Genomic DNA, 26,402 nt, shown 5'->3' with positions numbered 1-26,402 from the left:
TTATCAACACCAACACAGCCAGACATTTGTTCAACTGATGAATGCATGTCAACACACTAGAAGCGTCCAAAGTCCACAGCTCACATGAGGGTTCAGCCCTGGTGCTGCTCATTCTGAGGGTGGGGACACAGGGCTAAAGACAGGTGTCCACCATTGTGGCATCACTTGGAGTCCCTTCTCTGCCCTCGAAGTCCTTGTGCTCTGCCTGTTCACCCTTCCCTCCCCCGACACCGGGCCACCCCTGATCTTTTCCTGCCCCCACAGCTTTGCCTTTCTAGACCGTCACCGTGTGGAGCTTTTCCAGACTGGCCTCTTCCACTTAGTAAGTTTCTTCCCCGTCTTTCATGGCTGGTAGCTTGTTTCTTTCAAGTTCTCCCAAATGTCTGAGCTACACCTTCTCCTGGGGGCTCTGAGGCAGCTCACTGCCCTGGTTCCTGTCGACCTTCAGTCTTGGGTGGGAACTTCCAGACACCACGCTGGCCATGCCTGACCCAGTCTCCAGCAGCCATGCTTTGTCACCTTCTGCTTACCCGAGTCCCCCAGCCTGGGCAGTGCAGCAGGTCAGACATTCCTGTTTCATCTCAGTCCCTACTCAGAGATCATATTCCACGGACGATGCACGCCAGACTCCTGATGAGTTCTCCCAAATGCATCCTTAGTCTGGACGAATCTGTCCGTCCTTGGCCTCCCGTCCATCCATCAAGAAGTGCCAGCCTACATAAAGGCCACCTCTCCATGATGCCCCCAATCCAATGGGACCTCCATGTCCTGGATGTCCCAGCAGTGACCAATGGGTGCTCAATGCATAGACACAAATTTAAACATGACTGGTTGGCCTGAGGACTGCCCTGCACAGGGCTGAAAATCCGCCATGCATGGCCAAGGGCAAGGGATGGTCAGACTGGTGAACCAAACACAGCCGGTGCTCTCTTGTACGTCTCCCGTGGCTTCCCACCACTGGGCTGTTCCAGTCTGACTGGCTCTTCAGGGAAAGGGAGAGTCCTCCAGTTGCTGGGAGTAAAGGGGTGTTGGCTGGGGCATGCCAGCCTTTAGGAGTCCAGGCTGGGACAGATGACATGCAGGGTAGCCACAAGAGCTCGGAGCACGGCGTCGCCTGCCAGAGCGGGCCGCCATCGGGCCTCACTGCCCGCTCTACTTTGGAAATGGGTGAATCGGGAGCACAGAGAGCCAGTGTCAGGCGGTCCAGGACTTGAAAGCGGCGGGGCAGGAGGCCCTGCGTCCCGCGAAGTCTCCTCCCTCTAGTGGCGGCGGGGGGCGCTGCAGCCTAGGAGGAAAGCACAGGTCTGGTGCTGTGACAAGGATCAGGAGTCCGCGCCCGCAGCCAGGAGAAACTTACACGGAAGGAGAGCAAAGACAGGTGGACAGGGCTTCTTGGGACGCCCTTATCCCTCCTAGAGTCGTTGAGTTGGCTTCAAAGCAGCACATGCATCCAGGTGGGTGTTAGAGCTCACCAGCCCTTGGATGTCGTGTGCCCTGAACCCCTTCCCAGCTTCTGGAGTCCAGTCCACCACACGTGTGCCAAACCACCCAGGAGAGGCGGTCACCATGTCCTCCACACCCTCGGCAGCCCCAGGCAGGCCCGGGCTAGGAGCACACACGGGTCCGGCCTTTGCGGGACTTTCAATCACAGAGGTCCCAGGGTCACCGGGCTCTGCCCCAACCCAAACACCGCACCAGAGTCACACGGCCACACCAACACCCACTGCCTGGCTTTGGAGACTCTGGGGTCCCCTGACCTGACTGGGCTCACCCCCATGTGCCCCAAGCATCCGGCCATGGCCTGGAGGCTGCCGGCCATCACGAAGGCAGGCTCCCCCTTGTTCCCCAAACCCGCCCCTCCTGGCCTGGCTTCCATGACCCCCGGTCCCGGCTGAGCCACTCCAGTCGAGCTGGCCTGCAGAGGTCAGACAGAGCCAGGCTCTGTGTGCCATCTCACTAGTTTCCTAATGTGGAGGAGCCTCTACGTGGCTGGAACCACTGTCCAAAAGATTGTGCAGCTAAGATGCTGTGTGGCTGCCGTTGCTGCTGCTGGAAGCACCTGCGCGACCCCGTGTGTGTCCGCAGCGCGCTGCCATCCCCTCCGGGGCCGGTCTGGTCTCACTCCTCGGTTCGTGTATGATGGCTGAGGCAGAGGAAGTGCGTTTGAGGACAAGAGTGTACGAACTACCACCCTGCACACACATGCTCAGCGAGCGTGCAGACAGCCTGCAGGTGCCACTTCCTGACTTGTGTGTCCAGCTGCCCGGACAAGTGTCCCTTCAGAGCCCTCTTGGACATTCCGGCCCAGAGCAGCCCCGTTCACAATGCCCCCCTTCTCCTCCTGCCTAACCCCCCAGAGGGCCAGGCTTTCTGTGCCAAGATGAAGGACCAACCACGTCTCACTTCCCTTCCACTGGAGCTACTCAGAACACATGCAGCTCTGGGACCATGAGAAATCAGAGACACTGACCATTCTCCTTAAAAACAAACAGGGGTGCCTGGAGGGCTTAGTCGGCTAAGCGTCCGACTCTTGATTTCAGCTCAGGTCATGATCTCGGGGTCATGGGATCGAGCCCCACATCTGGCTCCGTGCTCAGGGGGAGTCTGTTTGTCCCCCTCCCTCCACTCACTTGCTCTCTTTCTAAATAAATAAATCTTTTAAAAATTAATTAAAATAAATTAAAGATAAAAGACGAATCTGTAGCTACAGAGCACAGAGAGTTTGAACTGGTTCCCAACAGGCGGACCACAGTGAGGGTAGCGCAGCACATGGCCAGGGCTGTGCTGGGGGGCAGGCAAGCCTGTCTTGGCCATGCACTCCCTGTAAAGTGCCTCGATTTCTCAACAGAAAAACAGATAACTCTAAGATCTTCAGTAACAGAATGCCAGGGACACGAGGTCCCTGCCAGTAGAACGGGCCCCAGATGGGTCAGTGCTCCCCCAGCACTAGCGACCTCCACAGTGATGCCCACCCTCCCCTCAAGGGCACCAAACAGCCACGTAAGTAAAAGATCACTGACACACTCCCATGTCCAAACAGCACAACCAGCGTTCCCGCCCAAACCACAGTCCCACGGGCAGGAACCATCAGAACTGGGTGTCAGGTTGCCAGTGACTCGCATGCACCCAGGAGCTGGAGATCCGCTGATCTAGAAGAACTGGAAGGAACACTCAGACACAGGTGACAAACACCTCCTACAGCAAACGCTCGAGCAACAAGCAGCAGCCCTCCCAGGGCAAGCCGTCTCTCACCAACCACGCACCACCCACTGACGGACAGACGGACAGAGGCCACAGGTGTCCCCGTGGGAGGAGCGCAGGTGCTCAGCCTTCGTGACAAATCAAACAGAACAGCCCGGCTTCGCCCCTCCAACAACCTGGTTGCTTTCTGTTAACTAGTCCTGGGGAAGGAAAGTGGGAGCCCAGTGGCCTCGGGAATCCGCAGAGGTGGGGACAGGCCAGTATCCCATCCTGCGAGAGACGCCAGCATGAAGACGCTGACAGAGAAGACAGCAGGGGTGCTGTGGGCAGTGGCCCGCAGGCTCTGACAGCCAGCCCCCTTCTCTGGGGAAATGCACTGGTGCTCTAAAGAGGCCCTGGGATCCAGCAGAGGCCCTGAGACCCCGTGGTCATCACAATCTCCCACTCTCACATCGTGTGTGCCTGGCTTCCTTTGGGGCCCGAGAACTCAGAGTGTTGGGCCGTGCTGGTGGCTGCACAGGGAAACCACGGCGGGAAGGTGCCCTAGGCCTTAAGTTTCTATGGACGGGACCAGGGACGGAGAAGTGAGGAGGCACTGACCAGAGTGGCTACAGGCCCCGACACTGTCCCCAGAGGACGGTAACAGTGGGAACCCCAGAGGGGCCAGTGGGGGGAAGTGTGCTGAGTGGGTCCTGGGGGCACAGGTACTTGTGTTTGGACACTGTTCCCAGGAGGTGTCTAGTGGGCAACAGGGGGCCTTCCCATCCATCCACTCCCCTCCCCTGTGACAGTGCCTAGCCTGTCCTGCCTCAGGCTGAGCCCCTCGCCAGGGAGGAGGTGCTACAGGTTAGGGTGACAGCCAGGGGCGCCCGGGTCACTGGGAGGCTCAGCCCAGGCCCAGGCTATCCCCTCGGCGCCTTGAGGAGCCCAACCCCAGAGACACTGAAGAGAGCTCAGAGGCCCGCGGGTACCGAACCTGCCTGAGCAAGGAGACAACACTGCACCAAGTGAAATAACTCAGTGTGACCCTGTGACCGAAAGTCAACGGTTTTGCAGGAACCTGCCACCTCCACCTGTCCTCACGCTGGCCCTCCCTCCTCCACTGTCAGACCTGCTACCTGGGAAATGACCAGCAGGGACCTCCAGCCCGTCTCAACCGCCTCTGCTCCCTAAGGACCGCTCAGCCCTCCCTCGGGTGATGACACACATGAAGGACATCTTGGCTGCTGGTGACCTATATCCCTTGGGCTCAGGGCCATTCCCATAACCCCCAGTTCACAACACAGCAGGCAGGGCTGGAAAGCGTTTCAGAGTCCCTCGGTCCCCCAGGCCCTCCCACCCTGGGCACAGACACCCCAAGCGGACAGCAGCTCAGGAAGGCGGTGAGGATGCTGAGGGGTAAATACATGATCGCCCCCCACTCCTACACAGACCAGAGGACTTGGGTGGGGAGCAGGACAAGGGGATCCCATCCAGGAGTGAATCACAAAATTGTCAGCTAGTAGGACATCTTCTACTTGAAAGTCCACTTCAAGGGGAGGGCAAGGCAGCGGCCATTCCTGTTGAAGACAGACGTCAGAGACCAGCGCTGTTCACAAGACCCCGCCTCGATCCCCAAGGTCCTTGAGGGGAGGGGAGGAGAGTCTTGAGGGGGAGGAAAACTCACAGACCAAAGAACCAAGAGATCACACTTCCTCTGCAAGACAGTGAGCCTAAAGGAGCTGTGAGCAGGGGTCGGGGGTTGGGGGGGGGGTGGGGAGGGTTGGGGACACGTGTGGGACCGAACCGCAGTACTGAACACAGCAGAGAGGAGAGGAAGGTGAGAGACCTCCCGGACCCCCCCTCCCCCGCCAAGACTTTCTGAAGAGCAACACTGTGGGGGGAGGGAAGGGGAGGCTGGTCAGGCAGCCATGGGAGCCCCTGACCCCGCCACCGCACCTCTTCCAGAGCAGGAAACGGAGGCTGGTTGCAAGGAAGGGAAGAGAATTCACCTGGCTGTGGGCACAGGCATCCTGGGGGCAGGGCTGGCCCCAGGCTCCCCAGAATCTCCCGGTCTCCCCAGCAGACATCACGACCCTATCTCCAGGCAGCTCAGCCTCCCGGGACAGGCTGTGTGCCGTCTCTCGGGGTTAACGGAGCTCCATTCCCAAACGAGAAGACTGGCCTGATGACCTCAGGTCCCTCTTGCTGTCGGGATTCCAGCACTGCCTGATTGTGTGACTCCATCCCAAACACATCAACAAGAAGGACACCAAACCCTCCATCTGCCCTGAATTCAGGAGGAGTGCCACCCGCTGAGCACACCATAGCCCACAAGCCCCTTAATAGCACAGCTGAGCCCTTGACCCCAAACACTTTACTGCCTTTGGTTTTGGTTTGTTGTATTGATTTTTTTTTTTTCTGGAACGAAATGCACCCGCCCCCCTGGTGTTTGACATAAGAAAGGGGACCCAGGAGGCACCTGGGTGGCTCAGTGGGTTAAGCCTCTGCCTTCGGCTCAGGTCATGATCTCAGGGTCCTGGGATCAAGCCCTGCATTGGGCTCTCTGCTCAGCAGGGAGCCTGCTTCCCCCTCTCTCTCTGCCTGCCTCTCTGCCTACTTGTGATCTCTCTCTCTCTCTGTCAAATAAATAAATAAAATCTTTTTTAAAAAGAAAGAAAGAAAAAGGAAGAAAGAGGACCCAGAGGGAGGGAGTCCACGAACTAAGAGCCGCTCCTCACGGCCAAGGTCTCACAGGGACGTGGCCAGGCACTCCTCTGTCCCTGTGGCCTGTACCCTGCCTTTCTCCCAGTGCTCGACGGGCCCCGTGGCTGGGGGACTGACTTCTGAAAACAACACGCTCCTCCCAGAGCCACGGAAGAATCCTGCCATGCCTACCTTTATTTGGCTCCTTCATGACGATTCTAGAACGCAGGAGGAGCTAATTTTAACAGAGGAGCCGGCGCACAGCCTCGCTCTGAGCCAATACCGTCACCTGTCCCCTCGGGAGACAACTGATGCTGCCTCCCGTGTACAGAGCAAAACAGCTTACTCCTCTACAGTGGTGGAAGTTGTCGGCTTTGCTAATTATGCGACAGTGGCTCCGGGCAGGCACGCAGAGGGGGTACATTCAGTGGCTGAGACAGGGCTTGGGAGGGGCCTCCCACACTCGGCTCTGCACGAGGCAGGGGACAGAGGCCGGGACAGTCAGATGAAGCCCAACCGTGTGCCACGGAGGCATGTCACATGGCCCCCATGGCACACTTCAACGAAGAGATGGTGGAGACCCTCCTGATGGGCAGTGGATAGTCATCACCCGGGTGGGCCAGTCTCATGGCCACAGCAGAGCTGCTGCACATCCTGTGGCGTGAGCTTCTGCAGGTCCCCTGGGCTAACACAGCATAGCGTCCATGGCCCCAGGAAGCTAACCTCTGCTTCAGGGACAAGCTCGCCTTCTCTGAGCACAGGGGAGGGGACAGAGACGCTGGAGAGCTCAGGGAGGGAACATCCTCCCGTTCTGGTCACCCAGCATCTATGCCCCCTTTCACACCAGTCTGATTTCCCACCTGAGCACCGTCCCAGGAGGAGGGAGAATCCAGGTGCCTGGATAGTCCATGACATTTCCCACTGCTCGGGGCTGCCAACAGGGACACCACCCAAGCCGAGCCTAGGAGACTCTCTATCCTCAGAAGCAGCGATTCTAGGACGGGGGGCGGAGGGCCAGGACCTAAATCCAGGGACTTCTGTGTCAAGGCTTGTTCTGCAGACCTGCCACCCCACGCACTGTATGAGCCCTCCACCCATGCTCCCCAGAATCCCTGTGCTGATTATGGGGGTGGGGAGGGCAGAACCAATCTCTAAAACCTCAGCCAATGTGTTCCCTACATGGAAGACCATCAGAAAAAAAGGCCACTGTCGGAGGTAGGGAAGAACAGGGTGCAGACCACAAGCCACAGGAGAGCTGGAGAGGACCCCAGAGATCGCTGTGTTCGGCACCCTCATTCTACACACGCACATCACACACCCGCATGCACATGCTCACACATGTGCACATGTGTACATACATGCATGCCCGTGCGCGCTGCCCGGGGAGGTGCAGGGACCGGGCACCCACAGAGCAATGTGTGGAGAACGCCGCTCAGCAGCAATGCCCACTCAGGGGGCAGCCAGCCCCTTTCTCAGGGCATGACTTTGGGGTCTCCAACTGTCAGCCAGGGAGGGAAAAGGGTGTCAAGACCAAACACATGTCTCTCCAGTCATTTCCCTGCACTCAGCACACACGCTTTCCTGGCAAGCTCTCATTTCCCTCCGCATCCTCCAAGAAACAGCATCCTGGGAAAGTCACGCTCCAGTCATGATGAAGGGGCTCGAGGTGCCACGCACCTGGTTCAATCCCAACCCCAGATGAGGATTCTGCATGCTCTGGGAGACCATCCCCTCCACCTACCCCCCACTGCCACCGCTCCCTGCTCCCACTCCATGGCTGTCACTGCGCCCTCCCTCCTCACAAAGCCGCTGGCATCAGCTCTTGACCACCATGGCTCAGAAGCTCCATCACCAGCAGGATCTCCACCCAGTGACCTGCCCAGGACAGGCGACAATGGGAACAATCAAAGCTCTGAAAGGGTTTTGGGCAGGCCCAGGGGATTCACAGGGCCCACACCATTTCCCAGCGACCACACAGAAAGGAAGCAGGGGATCATCTGTCTATCTGTTCAGTGTAGAATTGAACGGTTGGCACAAACGTGTCCTCTTTGGCCCTGGTCTGCCTACAGCTGCCACAAAGCCTCCCCAGCTGGCCGTGCCTCGGGCCACAGGGCTTGATCTCCGCATGCGCACGTCAGGACAGGCCCCTCAGCCCACAGCGTGCCGGAGGGACAAGGGGCGCAGCGGGCACCCTGGAGTCATCTCTGGCCGGCTCAGGGTTCCCCGCACATCCAGCCTCACACCTCTAATTCCCCCTTCCTCATCTCTGCGCTCCATGGGGCTCGAATCACCGGGCTGTCTCCATGCCCGCAACCCCTGCTGTTGCTAATTCCTTTTCTCAATAAGCTCACAGAACACATTTAAATATTTTTTTTATCCAGGAGACAAATGTCTCTATTATATAGGGGACCATCTGGGCTGCTATAGCTAGCTGGCTATGTTGCTATCAACTCTTTTTTTAGGGTTCATGAATCAGTTGCCAATAAGAAAAAAAAATAGGAAGTCAGCTCCAAGATTCTGCTTTCCTCCCCTGCATTTTTCCCCAGCAGGAGAGCTGGATCCGAGCGTCCAAATGGACCCCGGGCAGGCGTGACAGCAGAGTTACCTAAGGCGGCTGCTCTGGAAATGTCAGCCTGCAGTTCCCCTCGCCTAGGGGGAGGGATGTGGTGGCAGCTAACTTCCCAGCCCTGGGGCCCTCCAGCTGGGCTAAGTAATATTGTGCAGCCTCCGACAGATCTAGGCTCCATGCCAAGGAGAAGGAACAAAAGGAGGTCAAAAGCAAGAGAGGAAGAAGGGCGGGAAGGAAGGAGAGAGAGCTCACGGCCTGGGAGCCCCTGAGCCTTGGACTCATCACCCAGCACACGCCCAGGAGCGCCCAGCCCACGGGAGCACCTGTGGGGGGCGGGGCGGAGCCGGGCGCAATCCCGGAAAATATGAATGGAAAGCCAGAGGAATGGAAGGAGGGGGACATATTCAACAGGGATTCCTGGTGCCCTGGCCTGCGGTTCCTCCTGCAGTGGGAAGGCTGGACGTCAGGTATGATCCCGTCAGAAACATGTGCCCAGTGCCAAGGACCCGTTACAGCCCAGTCTCGCCGGGCGGCGTCAATCCCAGCCCAGACTCAGGCAGTTCCAGGCGTTGGCCACCCGCAGGCAGGCTCCGGCTGGGGCTCTGGGCCACAAGCCCCCAGGTACAGAGAGTCGGGGGAGGTGTATGTCTCCATCGCCCCCACGAAGGCAAACGGGCACACAGTCATTCGTCGCCCCCCCCGCCCCCCCCCAGCCCACATCCACCACGAACCCTTCCCCCAGCTCGACGGAGAAAAGCAAATCCATCCTCCCTGAAGGTCTGGCCAGGGACGTGAGGGCTTGACCCTGCTAGGGAATATTTTTGATGGTGGTGCTAACTGTGTGCGTGTGTGAGAGACACAGACACAGACAGACAGAGGGCAATTATATTTTTATTAATCTGGGTTGGTGTATTTTTTTTAACCACTTTTGTGACTCAAGGTAGCTCAAGAGAGCTAGAAAATAAAGCCATTCTGCGAATCGCTCATGAGCTGACAGTCTCCGCCCCCCGCCCCCGCCCCCCCCCCACCGCTGGCGCCGGCCCCTCCCGGCCCCCGTGAGCCCCCAGGCCTCCCCCTCCACCCTTGGTAGCCACCAAGGCCAAGCGAGCCTCTGTGGCCCCCACCCTTGTGAGAGCAGAAATGCAAGTTGGGTTTTATTGAACAACAAAATTTTCACCAGATCCCCTGGGTCCTCACTCTGGTGTGTGTGCCCATTCTCAGGCAAATACTGTTGTGTCTTCCTGAGGAAGCCTCCTGGGGCGCTCTCCCCGGTCAAAGCCAAGAGCCGCTTACAACTTCTGACGGATGAAGACCCAAAGCTGAGACTTGAAAAGATAGTCTTTCACCAACTCGCCTAGAAGACTTGAGGGCTCCAGAGTAACGTAACAAAACGGAGTGGGCATTTCAGCCCATGAGTTCACCGGGGCAGTCGTAGCTGTCATCGGTCCCGGAAGAAGGCAGACAGAGGCCACTGGCAGGGGCCAGAGGTCAAGACGGGGCCCAGAGCCCACGCAACCAAGGCTGAGGACTGAGAGAGGTCTGCCCGTGGAAGTAGGGGAACCACAGAAAGTAAAGAGAATCCCCACGGACCCCAGGTCTCCGCTTCTGGGTATGCACGCAGAAGCAGGGAAAATGGAGCATCAGAGACCCCCGGCCACCTGCTCACAGAAAGAGCACAGGTGGACCCAGCGGAGGAAGGGATGAGCAAATCGGAAGACAACGGGATGCTTTCCGACCGCAAGAAGGAACAAGACGGCACCTGCCCCCACATGGAGGAGTCTCCAGGGCACCGTGCTCCTGAGCCAGGCAGCCAGATGGACGGACAGGACTCACTTGTACAAGGCACCGAGAGCAGCCACGTCCAAAGATGACAGGCAGGATGATGGCGTGACGGGGGCGCCAGGGCTGAGGAGCCTGAGGGTGGGGGTCCGTGTTTCATGGGGACAGGGTGAGAGAATGAGAAAGTTCTAGAAGTGGACAGTAGGGATGGTGGCGGAATGACGTGAACACACTTAATGCCGCTGAGATGTCCCCTTAAACATGGTTGGAAAATAGTCAATTCTATGTGACATATATTTTGCTACAATAAAAAAAAAAAAAAATGAAGTTAAAACATGAGAGGAGCAGAGCAGTGCCTAAAGGAGAAACCACCAGTTGGGCAGCCAGGCCGACGTGGAGAAAGGCCAGCCATGGGCCAGAACCACAGAAACTGGGGGAGCTTGACCAGGCAGGCTGAGTCTGGGCCAAATAGTTTCATGAGGGCAGGGGACAGGGCCACCCTGCCCAGCTCTGTACCCCGGACTGGGGCCCTGTGCCAGTTTGGGGAAGATGGAGGCTCAAAGATCCTGGAGAGAGACAGCCGCACGCCTCCCTTGCAAGCACGGCCTGGGGGTCAGTCAGTGATGGGAGGCCCTGTTCTCAGAGGCCCATCTGAGGGGGTGCCAGGGCCCGCGGTGCCGAGCCATCCCCTCGACAGCTGTGCATGCCCACCGGCTGCTAGTGCTCCTGGGACTCTGCGGCGTTGGCCTGGCTTGAATGTCAGAAATGTCAGAAACTTCATTAACGTCTCCCAGCTTCATCTTGATTTCTGTATCTTTTGCAGTGGTTTTCGGTGGTTTTCGCTCAGGCTTTATTTTATTCAGCATGCAAGAATGTCTCGCGCTTTGCCACTTCTATGTCACATTAAAAATATTCACCAGCCTCATTGTTAGGTTCCAGATTGGTATTCAGAGACCAATTCAGGATTTAATTGTGCACTTGGAGCTTTCAGTAACCTTTATGGGAATTAATCAGACTCCAAGAGCTGATAAAAGATGTTCTAGAAAGTCTCGGTTCCCCATGTTAGGACACAGGGGTCCTGGCTGCGAGCAATCCCAGATACTAACCACTTCCCGTCCGGCAGAGCTGGGTGCACAGGTCCTATGCACGGCCTCAGGGCTGGAGCAGAATACACTCAGCCTCTTTAAATGGACACAGCCCCTGTCCCTTTCTGATAACCTCCCTCCACCAGAAGACCAGCATCTCACCAGGAATCCAAACGGCAGAGACATCAGGCTAGAACCTCAAATCCGCCTTATCTAAGCTGCAAGGGGACTGTCTGCACCCGGGCGTCACAGGAAGGAGGAGGATGGCGCATCTCACCATCACCGCTGGTCAAAAATTGGTGTCCCCAGACGCTGTGGGGCTGCTGTCTGCATGCATAAATCATCCCAGCCAACATCATCCTGTCTATCTGACAACCCACTCCAATGGCTCCCTCCCTCCTCACCTCTCCTGTTCAGAACCCGAGCCCAGAGTGGCCCTCCAGACTTGGATGCCCCGTCGAGTGTCTCCCCCACTCCAGGGATGCCGGGCTGAGCTTAGATGTGCTCCTACCACCCGGCCAGGCTCCATGAGTGCACTTTTAATAAGCACCCAGATGACTGCTATAACCAGATAAATCGGGGAAACCATTCACTGAGGAAGAGTCTGCGGACCTTGGCTGGTGCAGGCAATCATCCAGATCCTGGATTTGTGTCTTTTACCCTCCCTGGGCTCTGACCATAGAGACACTTCTGTGGAGGGTGAGGGGCACCTCAGGCTACAAGTGAGGGTGGTAGTTCCTGCCCCAGAAGGGCTAACAATCCAAAGCAATCCCTGGGGACGAGTGCAACAGAGGGGCTCAGACCAGGGTACCAGCATGGCGGGGTCAGGGACCAAGACAGCCAGGCATTGCTGAGGACAGAGGCTGGGACGGGGCAGAGCCACTGAGCTCTGCTGAGCTACAGGACAGCCCGTGCTAGGAACTACAAGAAGCTGAGAATGTCGGGAACATTGAAGCCAAGTGGTCAAAGCATGACCTAGGCCCAGACCCTGCAGGCCCTAGCAGCCAGAAAAAGTGTTTAGTATGAGGATGACATGAGGAGCTCAAAAGTTCTCTCCTAGAAGCTGGGGCAGGGAAGTCATTCCGGTGAGATTTAACCAAGGGTGCTGCTCCAGAAGGGGCGTGCATCCTGAGAAAGGGCAGGAGAAGGCCTGGGCCAGATGTACGTGGGGCAGCCAGAGGCGACACTAATGGACTAACGGGCACTGCAGGCAATCACTGGGGTGGAGGAGGGCACGAACCAGACTGTGGGGCAGATAGCCGCATACACGATCTACAGGGTCAAGGGCACTGGCACTTTGGGATGGGGGCAAGGGAGGAAGAGCCACAAGGAGGATGTGGGCCAGTACCTCGAGGCCATGGACACACCACGGAGGACTCCTGTATGGCATTGGGAGACTGGTCACCTGAGCCCAAGGCCATGGACAAGCCACAGTGGAGCCCTGAATGGCACTGGGAGACTGGCCACTGGAGCCCAAGGCCATGGACAGGCCACAGTGGAGCCCTGAATGGCACTGGGAGACTGGCCACCAGAGCTTTTGCGAGAGCAGAGCCAAGAATAGGCGGGACGCGAGGCGGAGCCAACGGAAAACACATTGCCTTAAATAAGGTGGTTAAGACACTCAAGTGGCAAAATGCTAACATTTGCTGATTCTGGATGGCGGGAGCAGAAGGCTTCTCGGTCTTGGTGCTTTTCTGAACATTTGCTACAAGAATAAAGAGGGAACAGGGAGGCAAAAACCAGTCTGCAAAGGAAGAGGCCAGCAGCATCGGGAGGGCCCAGCACAAAGCAGCTGGCCCGTGAGTTCAGGGACACCAAGGATGGACCAGCGGAGGGCAGCAGCTGAGGACACAGGAGCTGGGGGCCATGATGGGTGATGTCCCCGGGGAGCCCACAGGGGAGGGGCTGGCCTCCCGACAGGAGAGACGCTTCTGAGTCCAAGAGGGAAGGAGACCGGTGCTGGCAGACTCAGCAGCTCGGGGATGGGCCAGGTGCCCAGGTGTCCCTGCCAGTAACCCCACCTTCTCTGTCAACTGGAATTGAAGTCTGGGAGAGGGTATGGGGCTTTGGGGGCTCTGGGAAAATGCCAAGGATCTGGAACAGCATCACAAGAGCTGAAAGAACAGGCCAGGAGCCTGCTGGAGGTCCAGGACTGAGCCATATATCACCCGCGCCAGCAGCCCTGGGCACAAGCAGACGGCAGACAGGGGCCGAGTGGTTTCCTAGGGGACCGTGGGCACAAGGGACCAAGAGCCATGATGAGAGTTGGCTGGAGGTCGGTGAGGTCCGGGGGCACAGGGTAGAACACAGGAAACGGTCCTGGTCACACAGGGCCTCGACCAAACAACAGAATGTGGAGGGCCCTGCCCCCTGCCCCGGAAAGGTGGGAGACACAGAGGAGGCCCATGACTGTGACAGATGCCGGGGCCTGGCAGGACCCTAGGGGAGTGGCCGACAGAGGCAGAACGACATCCCAGGGAGAGCTGGCAAGGGCTCTAACTGCCCAGCACATTTCCAGGGGAGCGGGGTGCCAGGGGAACTGGTTTGCTGACATACTGGGAGGGGGAGCAGCAGAAGGCGAGCGTAGGGGAGACCCCTGTGCAGAGCCACGGGCAGGGGTACAGTTGCTGGACAGGAGTGAAGCCAGGTCACCAGTCCTCGTGATTCAGGAGGGGACTCTGCCCAGCTGGCTTCAGGCGTTACCTGGCAAAGACTTCCCAACAGTCTCTGCCTTTACTGTCTGTTCAGGAACGCTGACCTCAAAGTCAAATGTCACGGTGCCCCCCCCCCACAACATCCCACCCAACCAGGCCCCGAACTTCACCAAGCAGTGGGGATAGGGCCCGGTGCATCCTTGAATTCTACACCCTCCTTCCTCTCTCCAGCCTGAGTAGGGGCAGAGGACAAACCAGAGGCTGGAGGCCGTCAACAGCCAGGGGACACGAGGCAGCACTGATGTCACCCTCTACTGAAGGCACGCTCTCCGGGAACAGCCAGCACTCGTCCCCAGGCTATGCCCCACAAGAGAACCGCTAGGTTCGAGATGGGCCCTCACACCCCTGCTCGTGGCCAGTCTTCTGTTGTAAAAGCAACAGATTCCATGGTTCCAAAAGGCCAGGCTACTGCAGAAAATGCATGTGCTCAAACCACCCAGGGAACAGTCCCAGAGAAGTAGCCAGAAGCCAATTCAGAAATGAGTCACCATGTCAGCCAGAAGAGAACAAGAAATCATCCACGGGGTATTTGCTGAGCCCCTTGCACAAGCCCAGCAGTGCCCTTCAGCTCTAGAGAACTAGGGGGACCCCGATAAGGGGGAGCTTCCTTCCGCACCCCACCCCACATGCCAGAAGGCACGGGCCGTCCCAGGCAGAAGGGAGCGTCGCTGACCTCTCAGCTCCGCCTGCTGAGCAGACCAAAGTGGAGTCCTCCAAAGCCAGGCTAGTCCAACCCCAGGCAGCCCACCACATCACATCAACTACGTCCTTTCTCCAGATTTAAAAGAGAGACTGGGAGGGGCACCAGGTCCCCAGGGCAGGATCTGCGGCAGGCTGAGACTGGCCGCGGGGCTCCACCAGGACACTGTCCTGCCCAGCAAAACTGCGTCTCGTCAGTACGTGCTGTTATCATCTGCTGGGGCCCCTGCAGGCCCTCCCACAGCAAAATGCTGCCCGGAGTCCAAAGAAATATTATCAGGAATTCATTTTATTTGTATCTTGTAAAAATTCAGAGGCCTTACAAGTGACTCTGTGTATTTAAATAACAAATGAAAAAAAAAAAAAAAACTTTGAAAGCTAGAAATCTGAAATGGGTCTTTGATCCAAGAATGGTTTCATCTATATTTATATAAATGCGACCGCCTGCAAAAGGCCAAGGCAGAGCTGAGTGTGCTTTTGTCAGTAAACACTGTTCATTTTACATTGTCTGGAAAGAGAAATCACTTCACATTTGAAACTCTTCAGAACACCTTGCTTCCTCCTAAACATCCATATGCAATTTTTTTTTAATTTATTCATTTGACACAGAGAGAGAGAGATCACAAGTAGGCAGAGAGGCAGGCAGAGAGAGAGGGGGAAGCAGGCTCCCCACTGAGCGGAAAGCCTGATTTGGGGCTCGATCCCAGGACCCTGAGATCATGACCTGAGACGAAAGCAGAGGCTTAACCCACTGAGCCACCCAGGTGCCCCCATATGCAATTTTTTAAGATACATGGATATGTAATGTTTGAAAGAAGAAACCCCCAAATCTTTTCTGGAGAACATGATTAATGGTGACTTTGTTCCATATATGTATGTTCAAATTTTTCAGCAAGGAACCTGTATCATTTTATAAGCAGAAATACTAGATTTTTAAAGACTGAAATAGGATCTCCTCTTTTTTCAAAGGATATATAATGTGTCAGTCGTTTCTGTTGTTGTAACTCCAATCAGAAATTCTGGACCCAAATATTTCATTTATACAGAAAGGTAATCCACTGTGTAAAAACATTAGCTACTATTATCAAAGTTAAACAAGCCAAAGATAGTGACTTGAGTTAGAAAGACGACATGGGCACACCAGGCTCAGGTGCGGCTCAAATCCCAGCTCCAGCACACACCAGCTGTGCAACCTCGGGCAAGTTTCATGACCTCTCTGATCCACAGTTCCCTGGATCTATAAAATGCCAGCTGTGAGGAATGAAGGACTTCCAGGAGCAGAAACCATGTGCCTGAAGGCATGCACAGCCACACACACACACACACACACACACACACCCCAAAAGAAAATCACACCCTCACTTTTATTCTGAATGTTCCAAATGTGGCAAATAGTGGTTGATTAAAAAATTAATCTGCCATTCAAATTCCTTTCATTTGAAAACAGATGCAAATAAATTTTCAAAGTAAAACACAAGACCTGAAAGCAATGTGGATATGGCCACAACCCCCTTTCCCCTGGGCCTCCAGGGGAAGTAAACACCTAGAGGGACCTGTGACAGGTCCTCACTGAGTGCCTAGAACTGGCTGGTGGGACTCGGTCCTTAAGTGGTAGCTACTATCATTCCCTCTAGGAAGGCGTGTATCATTAAGTAAGAAAAAGGTGCCGTCTTCCTGTCTTAGAACCAACACACAGCGACTGGCAGGATTTTGAACTGTAGTATATTGCTAAGTGCACCTTGTATTCTCTGGGGATGTTACAATAAGCTAAGCAATCGATATGGCTTATCAGATCAAAAAAATATATAAGGAAGATAAGAAGCCAGCAAAGCAAACGCACAGCCTAAACTTTCATGGAAGTAATTACCACCCTATTGGCAACACCCACACACACCACATGTGCATCGATTTCCCCTTTCAATGCTTGGGAGCCAAATCAACATGGGGAGGCTCTGGGCTGTTTGATTCCGAGGCAGCGGGAAGGGAAATATACAGGAAAGAACAGGAGCTGGAGACTTGGCCACGCTCTTCATAATCGGAATTCAAAGAGCACAGGTTCTTTTTATTATCAGAAACTGGAATCTTGACATGACACTCCCACTGGGAAGCTGGTCAGGACCCGCCAGCATTCGAACTATTCCCCCGACAAGGGGGTGCGCGCCTGAAACCTGAACGGAGGCTGAGGGGAATCACCCCACCGGCCAGCTTCAATTCACAGGTCAACCAGCTGCACACACCATCCACTTAATTAATCTGCTCTTGAATTATTTATTATCTTCCCCTGAGGGAGAGGAAATTCTTCTTGCTGGTTACCTGCTCTGCTCCTGGGGCTGACAGTTTGATGGAGCTCACGGCTACCCGCCACCCTCTGGCCAAGACAAAAACATAAAGAAACAGCAGCTGAAGTATTGCCGAAAAGGGAGTTGTTAGCCTTCTGGAATCCAAATAACTCCCCAGATCCGGGGAAACACAGAAAGCTCCACTGAAACACACAGGCAGGTACGTGCCGCACTGTTTGGGTGTGATCTGTTCTGCACCCCTATTTATTCTAAATTAGGTAGAGTTTCATTCTCCCTTAACAATGTCAACAACCCCTAGGCTCCTTTCTGCAAAAAGAATTAGACCCAGAATCCGGGGACAGAGGAGAGACCACAAAATCCCATCACTTTCACCGCCTGATTTTTTGATCAGCCCAGAAATTCCTGTGTCTGAATTTCTTCTCCAACGCTCCTCCACCTTCCTAAACCAACTGATTCACAGACTTGCACAATCTAGATGCAAGAGGAAGCCTGGGGACCACCTAGGTCAACTCTCGCTTTGGGGATGTGAAAGGAAATGTTAACCTGTTCCTTTTCCTCACTCCTGGGAAGCCCTGTAACAGGACCTGCTCTAGCTTAGTTCGTTCTTGAGATAAATCCTCTCACTCCAGAAATTGCCCCAGGAAACACCAGCATCCCACCCAGCCTGCAGCTCTTCCCGTGGGGCAACTGCCCCTGCACACGAGCTCTGGAAGGCTGGTCCGAGACAGAGACCAGCCTCCAGGAACCCCTGCCAGGGTCCCTGTCCACCCCCAGACTCGCAGGTCGGTGAGGTTGCAATCTGCGGGCTCAGTCTGGAACTCCAGACTTCCGCTGTTCTTCTACCCACCAGCTCCCCGCTGGCGAGGGAAAGGGGCCCTCAGAGAAGGGGCCCCTGGGAGCGCTTGCCAAGTGTGGCACCGATCTGTACTGCGGCCTCCCCCTCCCCTTATGCAGAAGTGCTGCACGTCCTAGACCCCCACTGCACCTGCAGAACCCGGGCCCACCTCCACCGCTCCCAGCCGGGCGCAGCCCGGGAAGGACGGCGGGACGCTGGAGCGGGGAGTCTGCCACCTGCGCGGGGCCTTGCAGCGACTTTGTGGCTGGGCCCGGGGACAGCGGAGGAGGGGGAAACTCGTGGCCCGCCGGGGCTTCCCCCCCACGGGACAGGCGATCCCCGCCGCTGGTCCCGTCTCCTCCAGGCCCCGCTCACTGCGCGCCCTCTCCAACGGCGCTCCTGTGGTGTCTCCGTTTTGTCTCCAAACGTGTCTAAACGCAACCCACCGCAGACGCTGACATTTTCAATGTTTAATTGTTACAGTTACTCGACTAATTGCCGGGACGGCAGCGGCGCCGCTCCTTCGCTCCCCGCGGGTAGGAAGAAGCAGGGTAGGCGGGGGCGCCGCCGCGTGCCGCGGGCCCAGCACTGGGGCCTCGCCAGGGAACCAGAGCTCCCTCCGCCCCCCGCCAGCAGCCAGGCACCAAGGGCGCGCGCGCCGCGGATTCGGGATGCCCCTAACTGTCCCCCTGACCCGGGACCGGACCGGCCGAGGGTCCATCCTGTAGGTGCGCGGCGGCTGGCGCCGTCCGCCCCTAGCTCCACGGTCAGGTGTACTTCAGAGAAAGCGGGGAAGGAAGGGAGGAACGGGGCTAAAAGAAAGAGCGAAGCCGCTGCCGGTTACTCACGTGCCAGATGGCGAAGAAGATGAGCGCGGCGCACAGCACCAGGGACAGCATGTAGCAGAAAGCAGCGAAAGTGAAGGCCATGGCCAGCGGCGGGGCCGAGCACACCCCAGTCCCGCCGCACACCAAGAAGGTCCTCGGAGGCCAGCGCCACTTGAGGACCGCCCTCCCTCCTAGAGGGGCAGGGTAGGTCCCTTGCGTCGAGGCCGGAGGCTCGGAGGAGGCAGGCCAGCAGGGGAGCCTCGAGGGTCAGGGGCGGCGGTCAGCGCCGGGATCCCGACGCTGCGGCGGGGGGGGGGGGGGGGGGGACGCCAGTCCGCCCGCCCTCGGACTCACGGCCCGGTGCTTCGGCGTCGCTGGCGGGAACAGTCTCCAAATCGAGGAAAGCAGTCAGTAGAGAACTCGTGCAGACCAGTGCAGCCAGAGAGCCTCCAAGGCAAACCCGGCGAGGGCCACGCGACCAGCTCCAGCGCCCGAAGAGCCGCGGCTTCCCGCGCCCGAGTCCGAGGAGAGGCGGGAGCGCCACCCGGGACCCTCCCGCGCCGCCCCGCGAGCTCCTCCCAGATCCCAGAGCCGCCGGCGCTCCCTCCCGCGAGCACAGGTCTTGCGGGGGTCGCAGGCGTGGGAGTCCCGCGCGGCGACCTGACCTTCCCGGCAACCAGGCTGGACCGGGCGCACAGGGCTCCGGGCCCCGCGGGCCTGCCTGCTCCCCGGGGGCCGCAGCGGCGGGTTTCAGGCCGGGAGCCGCGCCCGCCTCCGAGCTCGCTCCACCTGCTGCTGCCGCCGCCGCCGCCGCCTGTACCTCGGCCCCGGGCTCCCGCTGCTGCGAGCGCCGCCCCCCCCGACCCCGCCCGCGGATCTATGGCGGGGGCGTCCGCGCTGTGCGCGTCCGCCTCTCCCAGGACACCTGCGGCAGGCGGCGCGGGCGGGGACTCGGAACACGTGCGTCTGAGGAGGTGGGAGCTGCGGGAGGGGACCGTGCGTACTCGCGCCCCGCCGCGGCCGCCGCCGCCGGTGCTCGCAGCGTCGCCCGAGTGGGCCGGCCCTGTGTGGCTGGGGACGCGGGACGAACCCTTGGGACCCAACACTGCTCCTGTAGTGCCCTTCACGTGGGGCCGCGTTGGCCGCGCTGCCCCAGCCCCTGCAAAGTCCCCCAGGGGCGGTTTTCCCTCGGAGCGCCCCCTCACCCCGCTATCTGACTTGCGGTTGGGAGACCCAGACCCTGTCTGGGCTGAAAGGCACCCACGTTGACTATTATTGGTGTAGGTCCAGTGGAACTGTCCAGAGCATACGCTTTTGGAGTCGGACCCTTTCGTGAAAGTTTCTTAACCTCTTTTTTTTTTTTTAAGATTTTTTATTTCTTTATTTGACACAGAGAGAGAGACCACAAGTAGGCAGAGAGGCAGTCAGAGAGAGAGGGGGAAGCAGACTCCCTGCTGAGCAGAGAGCCCGATGCAGGACTCGATCCTAGGACCCTGAGATCATGACCTGAGCCGAAGGCAGAGGCTTAACCCACTGAGTCACCCAGGCGCCCCTTATAACCTCTTTAAACCTCGGTTTTCTTATCTGAAAAATAAAAAAGTGGCTACGCCTACTCCAGTCTATGTCAAGGGTTTAAATGGAAACATAAGGAAAGAACCTGGGTGGGGGCTGGGTCTGGCTACACGTTCCCTATGCGGAGAGTTATAGTCTACACACTTTGCCCCAGTGGCCCAGCATCTTGGAAACGTGCCATGTTTCCTTTGTAAGCGATTTCCAGTCATTTCAGCACATGGTGAGAGTGGGTCTCGGAGCTCCTGCTGTCTTGCAGAGTGCATGCTAAATAAATAGTTGTTGATCAATTCTGAGCCGGGTGTGTTCATCGCCATGCACAGTTATGACTCCAGTGGCTCTGGAGATAAACGGAAGGACTTAGAGAGAGCTAGTCCTAGACTCATCAGGACAGAGCGAGGATGAGACCTGCATGCTCCTGCCCCAGGGGGCTTTCCTCCATACCTCCGTGTTCTTGCAGCTGTGTGGGCACACCTTCAACTCAGAAACTAGACACCTTTCAGTGGGAAGTACAGAAAACAGACCAACCCAGTGGCTGTTGACAGAGGGTCCACCGATCAGCATTCAAATGCCTCTGGGTGAGGGCTATGCAGGACTGGGGAGGCCAAGTACAAAATGTTCAAAATACTTAAGAATCTCAAGATAGAAGCAGCAGAGCATTCATCCAAGTATGAGGCCCTTCTGGCCACAGGACCTTGGGCAACTGAGGATGTTTTGCACCTGTGAATCCAGCCCCACTCTGGGCTACACTCTTTATCACTTTCTCTTTTACTTGTATGTCTTCTAGTATAAATTCTCGTTCAAGAAAATTTAGAAAATACGGAAATGAAAAAGGATAAAACGGGCACCAGAGTTGGCCGCTCTCAGACACCATCGACACCATGGGGCTGTGCTGCCTTCTAGCTCTGTTTGCTTTTCATTGTATATCAACCATTCCTTTATATCAGTTACTAAGGTTGTAATTATACCATACAAGTTATGTGCCACCAAAACAGTAAGAAAATATCACAGGGAGATGTGATCGTTGCAGTATTTTGAGTTCCATCGGGTTTGATCTATTGTCTTTTGCTTCTGGGGGCTCGTGCTTGTGGAGTCCTCGCTCCTCTGATATCCACAAGGTTTTTATTGTGTGTCAAGCAGGTTTGGTTTTTTTTTTTTTTTTTTTTTTTTTTTTTTTTTTTTAAGTTCTTTGCAGAAATTCGAGAACTAAGATGATGTCCTCTTTCCCCACGGAGGATTTTCTACATCTTTTGCCAGGTAAGTGGGGGACACGAACATTCTAGAATTTTCTTGCTCCAAATGCAGGGTTTGAGATTTTCTAGGGTAACCAGAAGACCGTCGTCTGTTTCAGGGCTGGTTTTCTCAATTCACCCTTATTCACGAGGAGTGATCCTTTTAGATATCCGGCCAAAGCAGGTGGTTATCAAGCCCCAAACCCTCGTAGCCCTTGGAACTTGGCTTTTGCCCCAAAGCCCTACAAAGCACTAAAATCCTAATTCAGACTCCTTCCTACCCTTCCTCCAGATTAGCAAATGCTGATCTTTTGCCCAGGGGCAAAACTGTCTCCCAGTGCTAGGTCAACGGCTCTGGATCTCGCCCACCCTCAGAATTTGGCCACAGTAATTCCTACTCTCTGGGTTAAGTCTTTGGTGCTTTTCAGAAGATGTTTTTAGACTTTATTCAGCTTTTTAAATTGTTTTTAGTGGGAGGATTGGTCTGAATGACCTAGCTCAGCATTGCTGGAATCAGGAGTGTCTACATCAAAATAAAATATCAAGCAAACAAAAATTGAATCCATTATCCTACCACTCTGACTTTCAAAGTTCCATACATACTTTAGCCTCTGTTTTTCTTGAGCTTTCCCCAGCCCTACTTTATCTTGTGTCTTCAACTGCAGAATTATCTGGGGTAGTAGAATCTCAGAAAATAAGAACCGCACGTAGTTACAGTTTATTAATTCAACAAATGTTATTTAGTGGTGGTGAGAACTGTCAGGGACTTGAAAGATTCCCAGCCTCATTGGTGAGGTTATAAATAACTCCTTCACAAGGGAGGGCTGGAAGAGGAAGGAGGAGAAGAACTGCCCGTGACATAGTAGAGGAAGGCAGGAGAAAAAGTATTGAGGAAAGGATGTTGAGAGAGCAACCTACATTGTTTCACCAACTGTAGACATTGAAAGGAAATTGCTTTATTATTTTTTTTTCCTAACCACCATGTAGCCACAAGCAGCCATTTGACACTGTTTGAGCTCAGGAGATATACACTTTTCTTTGCCTGGAATGCAGATATGATATAGGGAGGTACAGAAGCCATATTGTGACAATGAGGAAGAAATCAACACATTAAGAATGGAAAAGCTAAAAAGATGGAGGAAGTACCATTGACAACATGACAAAGCCACCAAACAAGCCCTGAATTTCCTATTCTCTGGCTTCTAACAATGTGAGACAATAAAACTTCTGACTTTTTTTTAAGGCTGGAGAGTAAGGAGTTCTCTTAGAGGTAAACACAATTCTTTTTTTTTTTTTAAGATTTTATATATTTGACAGAGAGAGAGATCACAAGTAGGCAGAGAGGCAGGCAGAGAGAGAGAGAGGAGGAAGCAGGCTCCCTGCTGAGCAGAGAGCCCGATGCGGGACTTGATCCCAGGACCCTGAGATCATGACCTGAGCCGAAGGCAGCGGCTTAACCCACTGAGCCACCCAGGTGCCCCACCCTTAGGGTTTTTTAACAGTTTTCTTTCATGTAATTTATCCAACACTGATTTTTCTAAGCTGAATGTCTGCCATTGAGAGCTCCATGCGGAGCACAGTGACCGTATTCAGGAAGCCCCTGTCTGTTGCTGTGCGGGCCTCCATCTCTGTGGGCTGGCTTGTCTGACTCTGGACCATGCCCACTTGCGTGGCACATGTGCACTTGCGTGGATGAGCTAACTCTGAATTACAGATTTGAGAGTACCGGATCAATCCCCTCTCCATTTTCTTTAAAATAACTGAAATCTAACTGTGTGTCCTCTTCCCACTTGACTAGCAAGGAATTCAGTATCATGTTCGCCGGGGCTCCCCATGAGATCTAGGGGGCTTCCCTCCACCAAACACTGGGCAGATCCTCTCTCTGCCACTGCTCATCTGCCCACCCTGCTTCCTGCTGCCATCCCAACTGGCCTGGCCCCGGGTCCTCTGACCTCTGGCCTTCTGCTCCCTCCTAGCTGGAGTGCTGGGAGCCCCTATGCCCAGGTGCACCCTTCCTGGGCACCACACAGCTGTGTCTGTGAGGTCTTGCCTCCTCCCCGAGCCATGGGGGTCAAACAGCATAGAGGGGTCTCCTCTCTTCCAGAACCCCAACTTCAGCCTCCTTCCCGTCTACAAGACTTTGCTCCCCACCTCCTCCTGGTCATTGGCAGAGTCATTCTCCCCTCTCGTCTCACCCCAGAGGGGCATCTCCCAGAATCTCTCCAGAACTGGAAAGATCTTTGACTTCTGAGATCTTCCACTTTCCACCTCGCAGTTGTATTCAGCCGAAATTCACTAGTATAACTGCAGCAGGGATGGTCTGGTTGTCTTGAAAGTTTCTGTTCTGATTGGTAAATAGCATAACGGTTATGGTTGTGGATGGGAAAACTAATAAATAATGAAGTTCTAAGTGAAACTCATCCGTCGAATGTTTCACCAACTGTCAGAAGCTGTGACAGGGGCCCGTGGTGAGCACACCAAGACAGGCTCGTGTGTCCCAGGGTGCACCGACTCTTGACTCCCAGAGCTCTCCCTGGCCCTCACCTGCCACCGACTCCAACAGTCACTACGTCTGTGCAAGGGCTAAATGCAGTGTTCCCGTATGTCTGCATTTCAGAATTTACCTATAGAATATTAAAGGTGAACCAGTGAAAGAAAATGAAATGTGGATCCGTTTGTTACTGTTCACTTAAATATGGTCCACCTCTATCTTCCGAGTCTGCGGAGAACGAGGAGTGATACTGGCAGTGAATCACAGTCCAGAGCCCCTTCTCCCACACTCCCAGCTCCCACACTCACAACAATTACTACAAAATCACATAATACATGAAATTATGACAAAATAATTCAACACTTCATAATAATTTGAGCATTTTTTTAAAAGATTTTATTTATTTATTTGACAGAGAGAGATCACAAGTAGGCAGAGAGACAGGCAGAGAGAGAGGAGGAAGCAGGTCCCCACCAAGCAGAGAGCCCGATGTGGGGTTCCATTCCAGGACCCTGAGATCATGACCTAACCTGAAGGTGGAGGCTCAACGCACTCAGCTAGCCAGGCGCCCCTAATTTGAGTGTTTTTAACAAAAATACAAGCATCTCCTGGATGCCAGGGAGGCAAACAGTGCTGAGTTTGAGGGCAGATCACATTCTCCCAAAGCTCACGGTTTCATAAGATGATTGTAATTCTCAATAAGAAAAACAATCCAGAGATCTGTTTCACACAATAATGCACTTGAAAGAACAGAACTGCTAAATTTAAATGTTTGAAATGTTGATAAAATGACTAAAAATATTAAGAAAATACCCTGAAAATATGAACACTAGCCACCGTATGCTTAAATATGATAGAGCATTTCCAAACATGAACTACTCAACAGCCATTTAAGAGCGAGTACGACCTATATAAACATACACTGCAATCTCTATCGTCCCACTTATTGGAAAACATGTATCTCATGAAATGAGAAAACAAGTTATTTGAGAAGTTATAAATCAAGACAGTAAAATATTCATTTTCTATGAAACTTCAGTGTTTTGCATAAAAGCATAGTAATAATTTATTTTTTTATTAATATATAATGTATTATTTGTTTCAGGGGTACAGGTCTATGATTCATCGGTCTTACACAATTCACAGTGTTCACCATAGCACATACCCTCCCCAGTGTGCATCACCCAGCCACCCCAGCCCACCCACCCCCCTCCAAGTAATAATTTATTTTAAAATGAGAAATTTAAATTGAATTTTGGTGGTCTTTGAAGTTTGTAAGGAATCATTTCTGAAATAATGACAGAACATTATTGTCAATGTTTGAGAAAAATGGCATCAATGAGAAATATTTCTGTAGAAATCTTTTGTTCAGGCGGGGCTGATATCTCTATGTTAGGGAGAAAGTCTGGCATTTCAGACAGCATTTTAGAAGCATATCTAAATGTTTTAAATTTAAATTTAAAAATTGTTTAAGTAACTGTATTCAGTTATCCCCGGGTGATACAATCAAGCATGTAAATTCAATAAACCACTTTAAATTTTTTCTTGATAAGCTTTATATTTATTACTGTATTAGCCTGCTCTGACTGCTGTAACAAAATGTCACAGACTTTGGTGGCCCAAACAGGAGAATTTTATCTTCTCACAGTCCTGGATGCTGAAGGTCAAGGTGCCCGAAACATAGTTTCTGGTGAGAGCCTTTACCCCAGGCTGCCTGCTGTGCCCCCACATGCCTTTCTTGTGTGCATGCATCCAAAGAGGAGGAGGGATCTGGGGTCTCCTTCTCTTCTTACAAGGATATTAGGGCTATCAGATTATGGCCCCATTGTGACCCTACTTAACTGATATCCACCTCTGTATAGTCCCCACCCCCAAATATACCCGCACTAGGGGTTCAGAGTTCAAGTTTTGGGTCCACAACAAATACCATACGTCAAATACACAGAATTCAGTGCCATGATAATCTGGGGATAAAGATTAAGAATTGAGGGGGCACCTGGGTGGTTCAGATGGTTAAGCATCTACTTTTGTCTCAGGTCATGATCTCCAGGTCCTGGGATCGAGCCCCATGTCCTGCTCCCAGATCAGCTGGGGGTCTGCTTCTCCCTCTGCCTCTCCCCCTGCTTGCACTCTCTCTGTCTCTCTCTCTCTCTCTCAAATGAATAAATAAAATTGTTTAAAATAAAGATTAAAAATTGAAAGACTATCTGAATCTTGATGGGCAGCCTGTAATGGTGTAATGCAAAAAGAATTTAGAGATTTTATTTTTTTATTTTTTAAAGATTTCGTTTTTTATTTATTTACTTATTTATTTGAGAGACAGAGCGAGAGAGAGCATGGAGATTTTATATTCACTTTACTGTAACCTGTAAAACAAGAGTGAACATTTTGAAAATGACAAAAGAATTTAGAGAAT

General features: G+C 54.2%; 1 protein-coding gene across 1 annotated transcript in view; it reads right to left on the bottom strand.

Annotated features, from left to right (window-relative positions):
• CNIH3 (cornichon family AMPA receptor auxiliary protein 3) overlaps nt 1-19,481 on the bottom strand; it is a 90,152-nt gene extending 70,671 nt beyond the window's left edge. The window contains exon 1 of the mRNA XM_004761890.3: nt 18,716-19,481. Within this exon, the coding sequence (XP_004761947.1) occupies nt 18,716-18,796 (81 nt within the window). The 5' untranslated portion in view covers nt 18,797-19,481. The remainder of the gene's footprint in view (nt 1-18,715) is intronic.
• Between the last annotated feature and the right edge of the window lie 6,921 nt (nt 19,482-26,402).

The sequence above is a fragment of the Mustela putorius genome, unplaced genomic scaffold, assembly GCF_011764305.1.
Source record: "Mustela putorius furo isolate JIRA1106 unplaced genomic scaffold, ASM1176430v1.1 tig00003942_pilon_pilon_pilon, whole genome shotgun sequence".
Lineage (NCBI taxonomy): Eukaryota > Metazoa > Chordata > Mammalia > Carnivora > Mustelidae > Mustela > Mustela putorius.
This window is presented reverse-complemented; position numbering and strand designations above follow the sequence as displayed.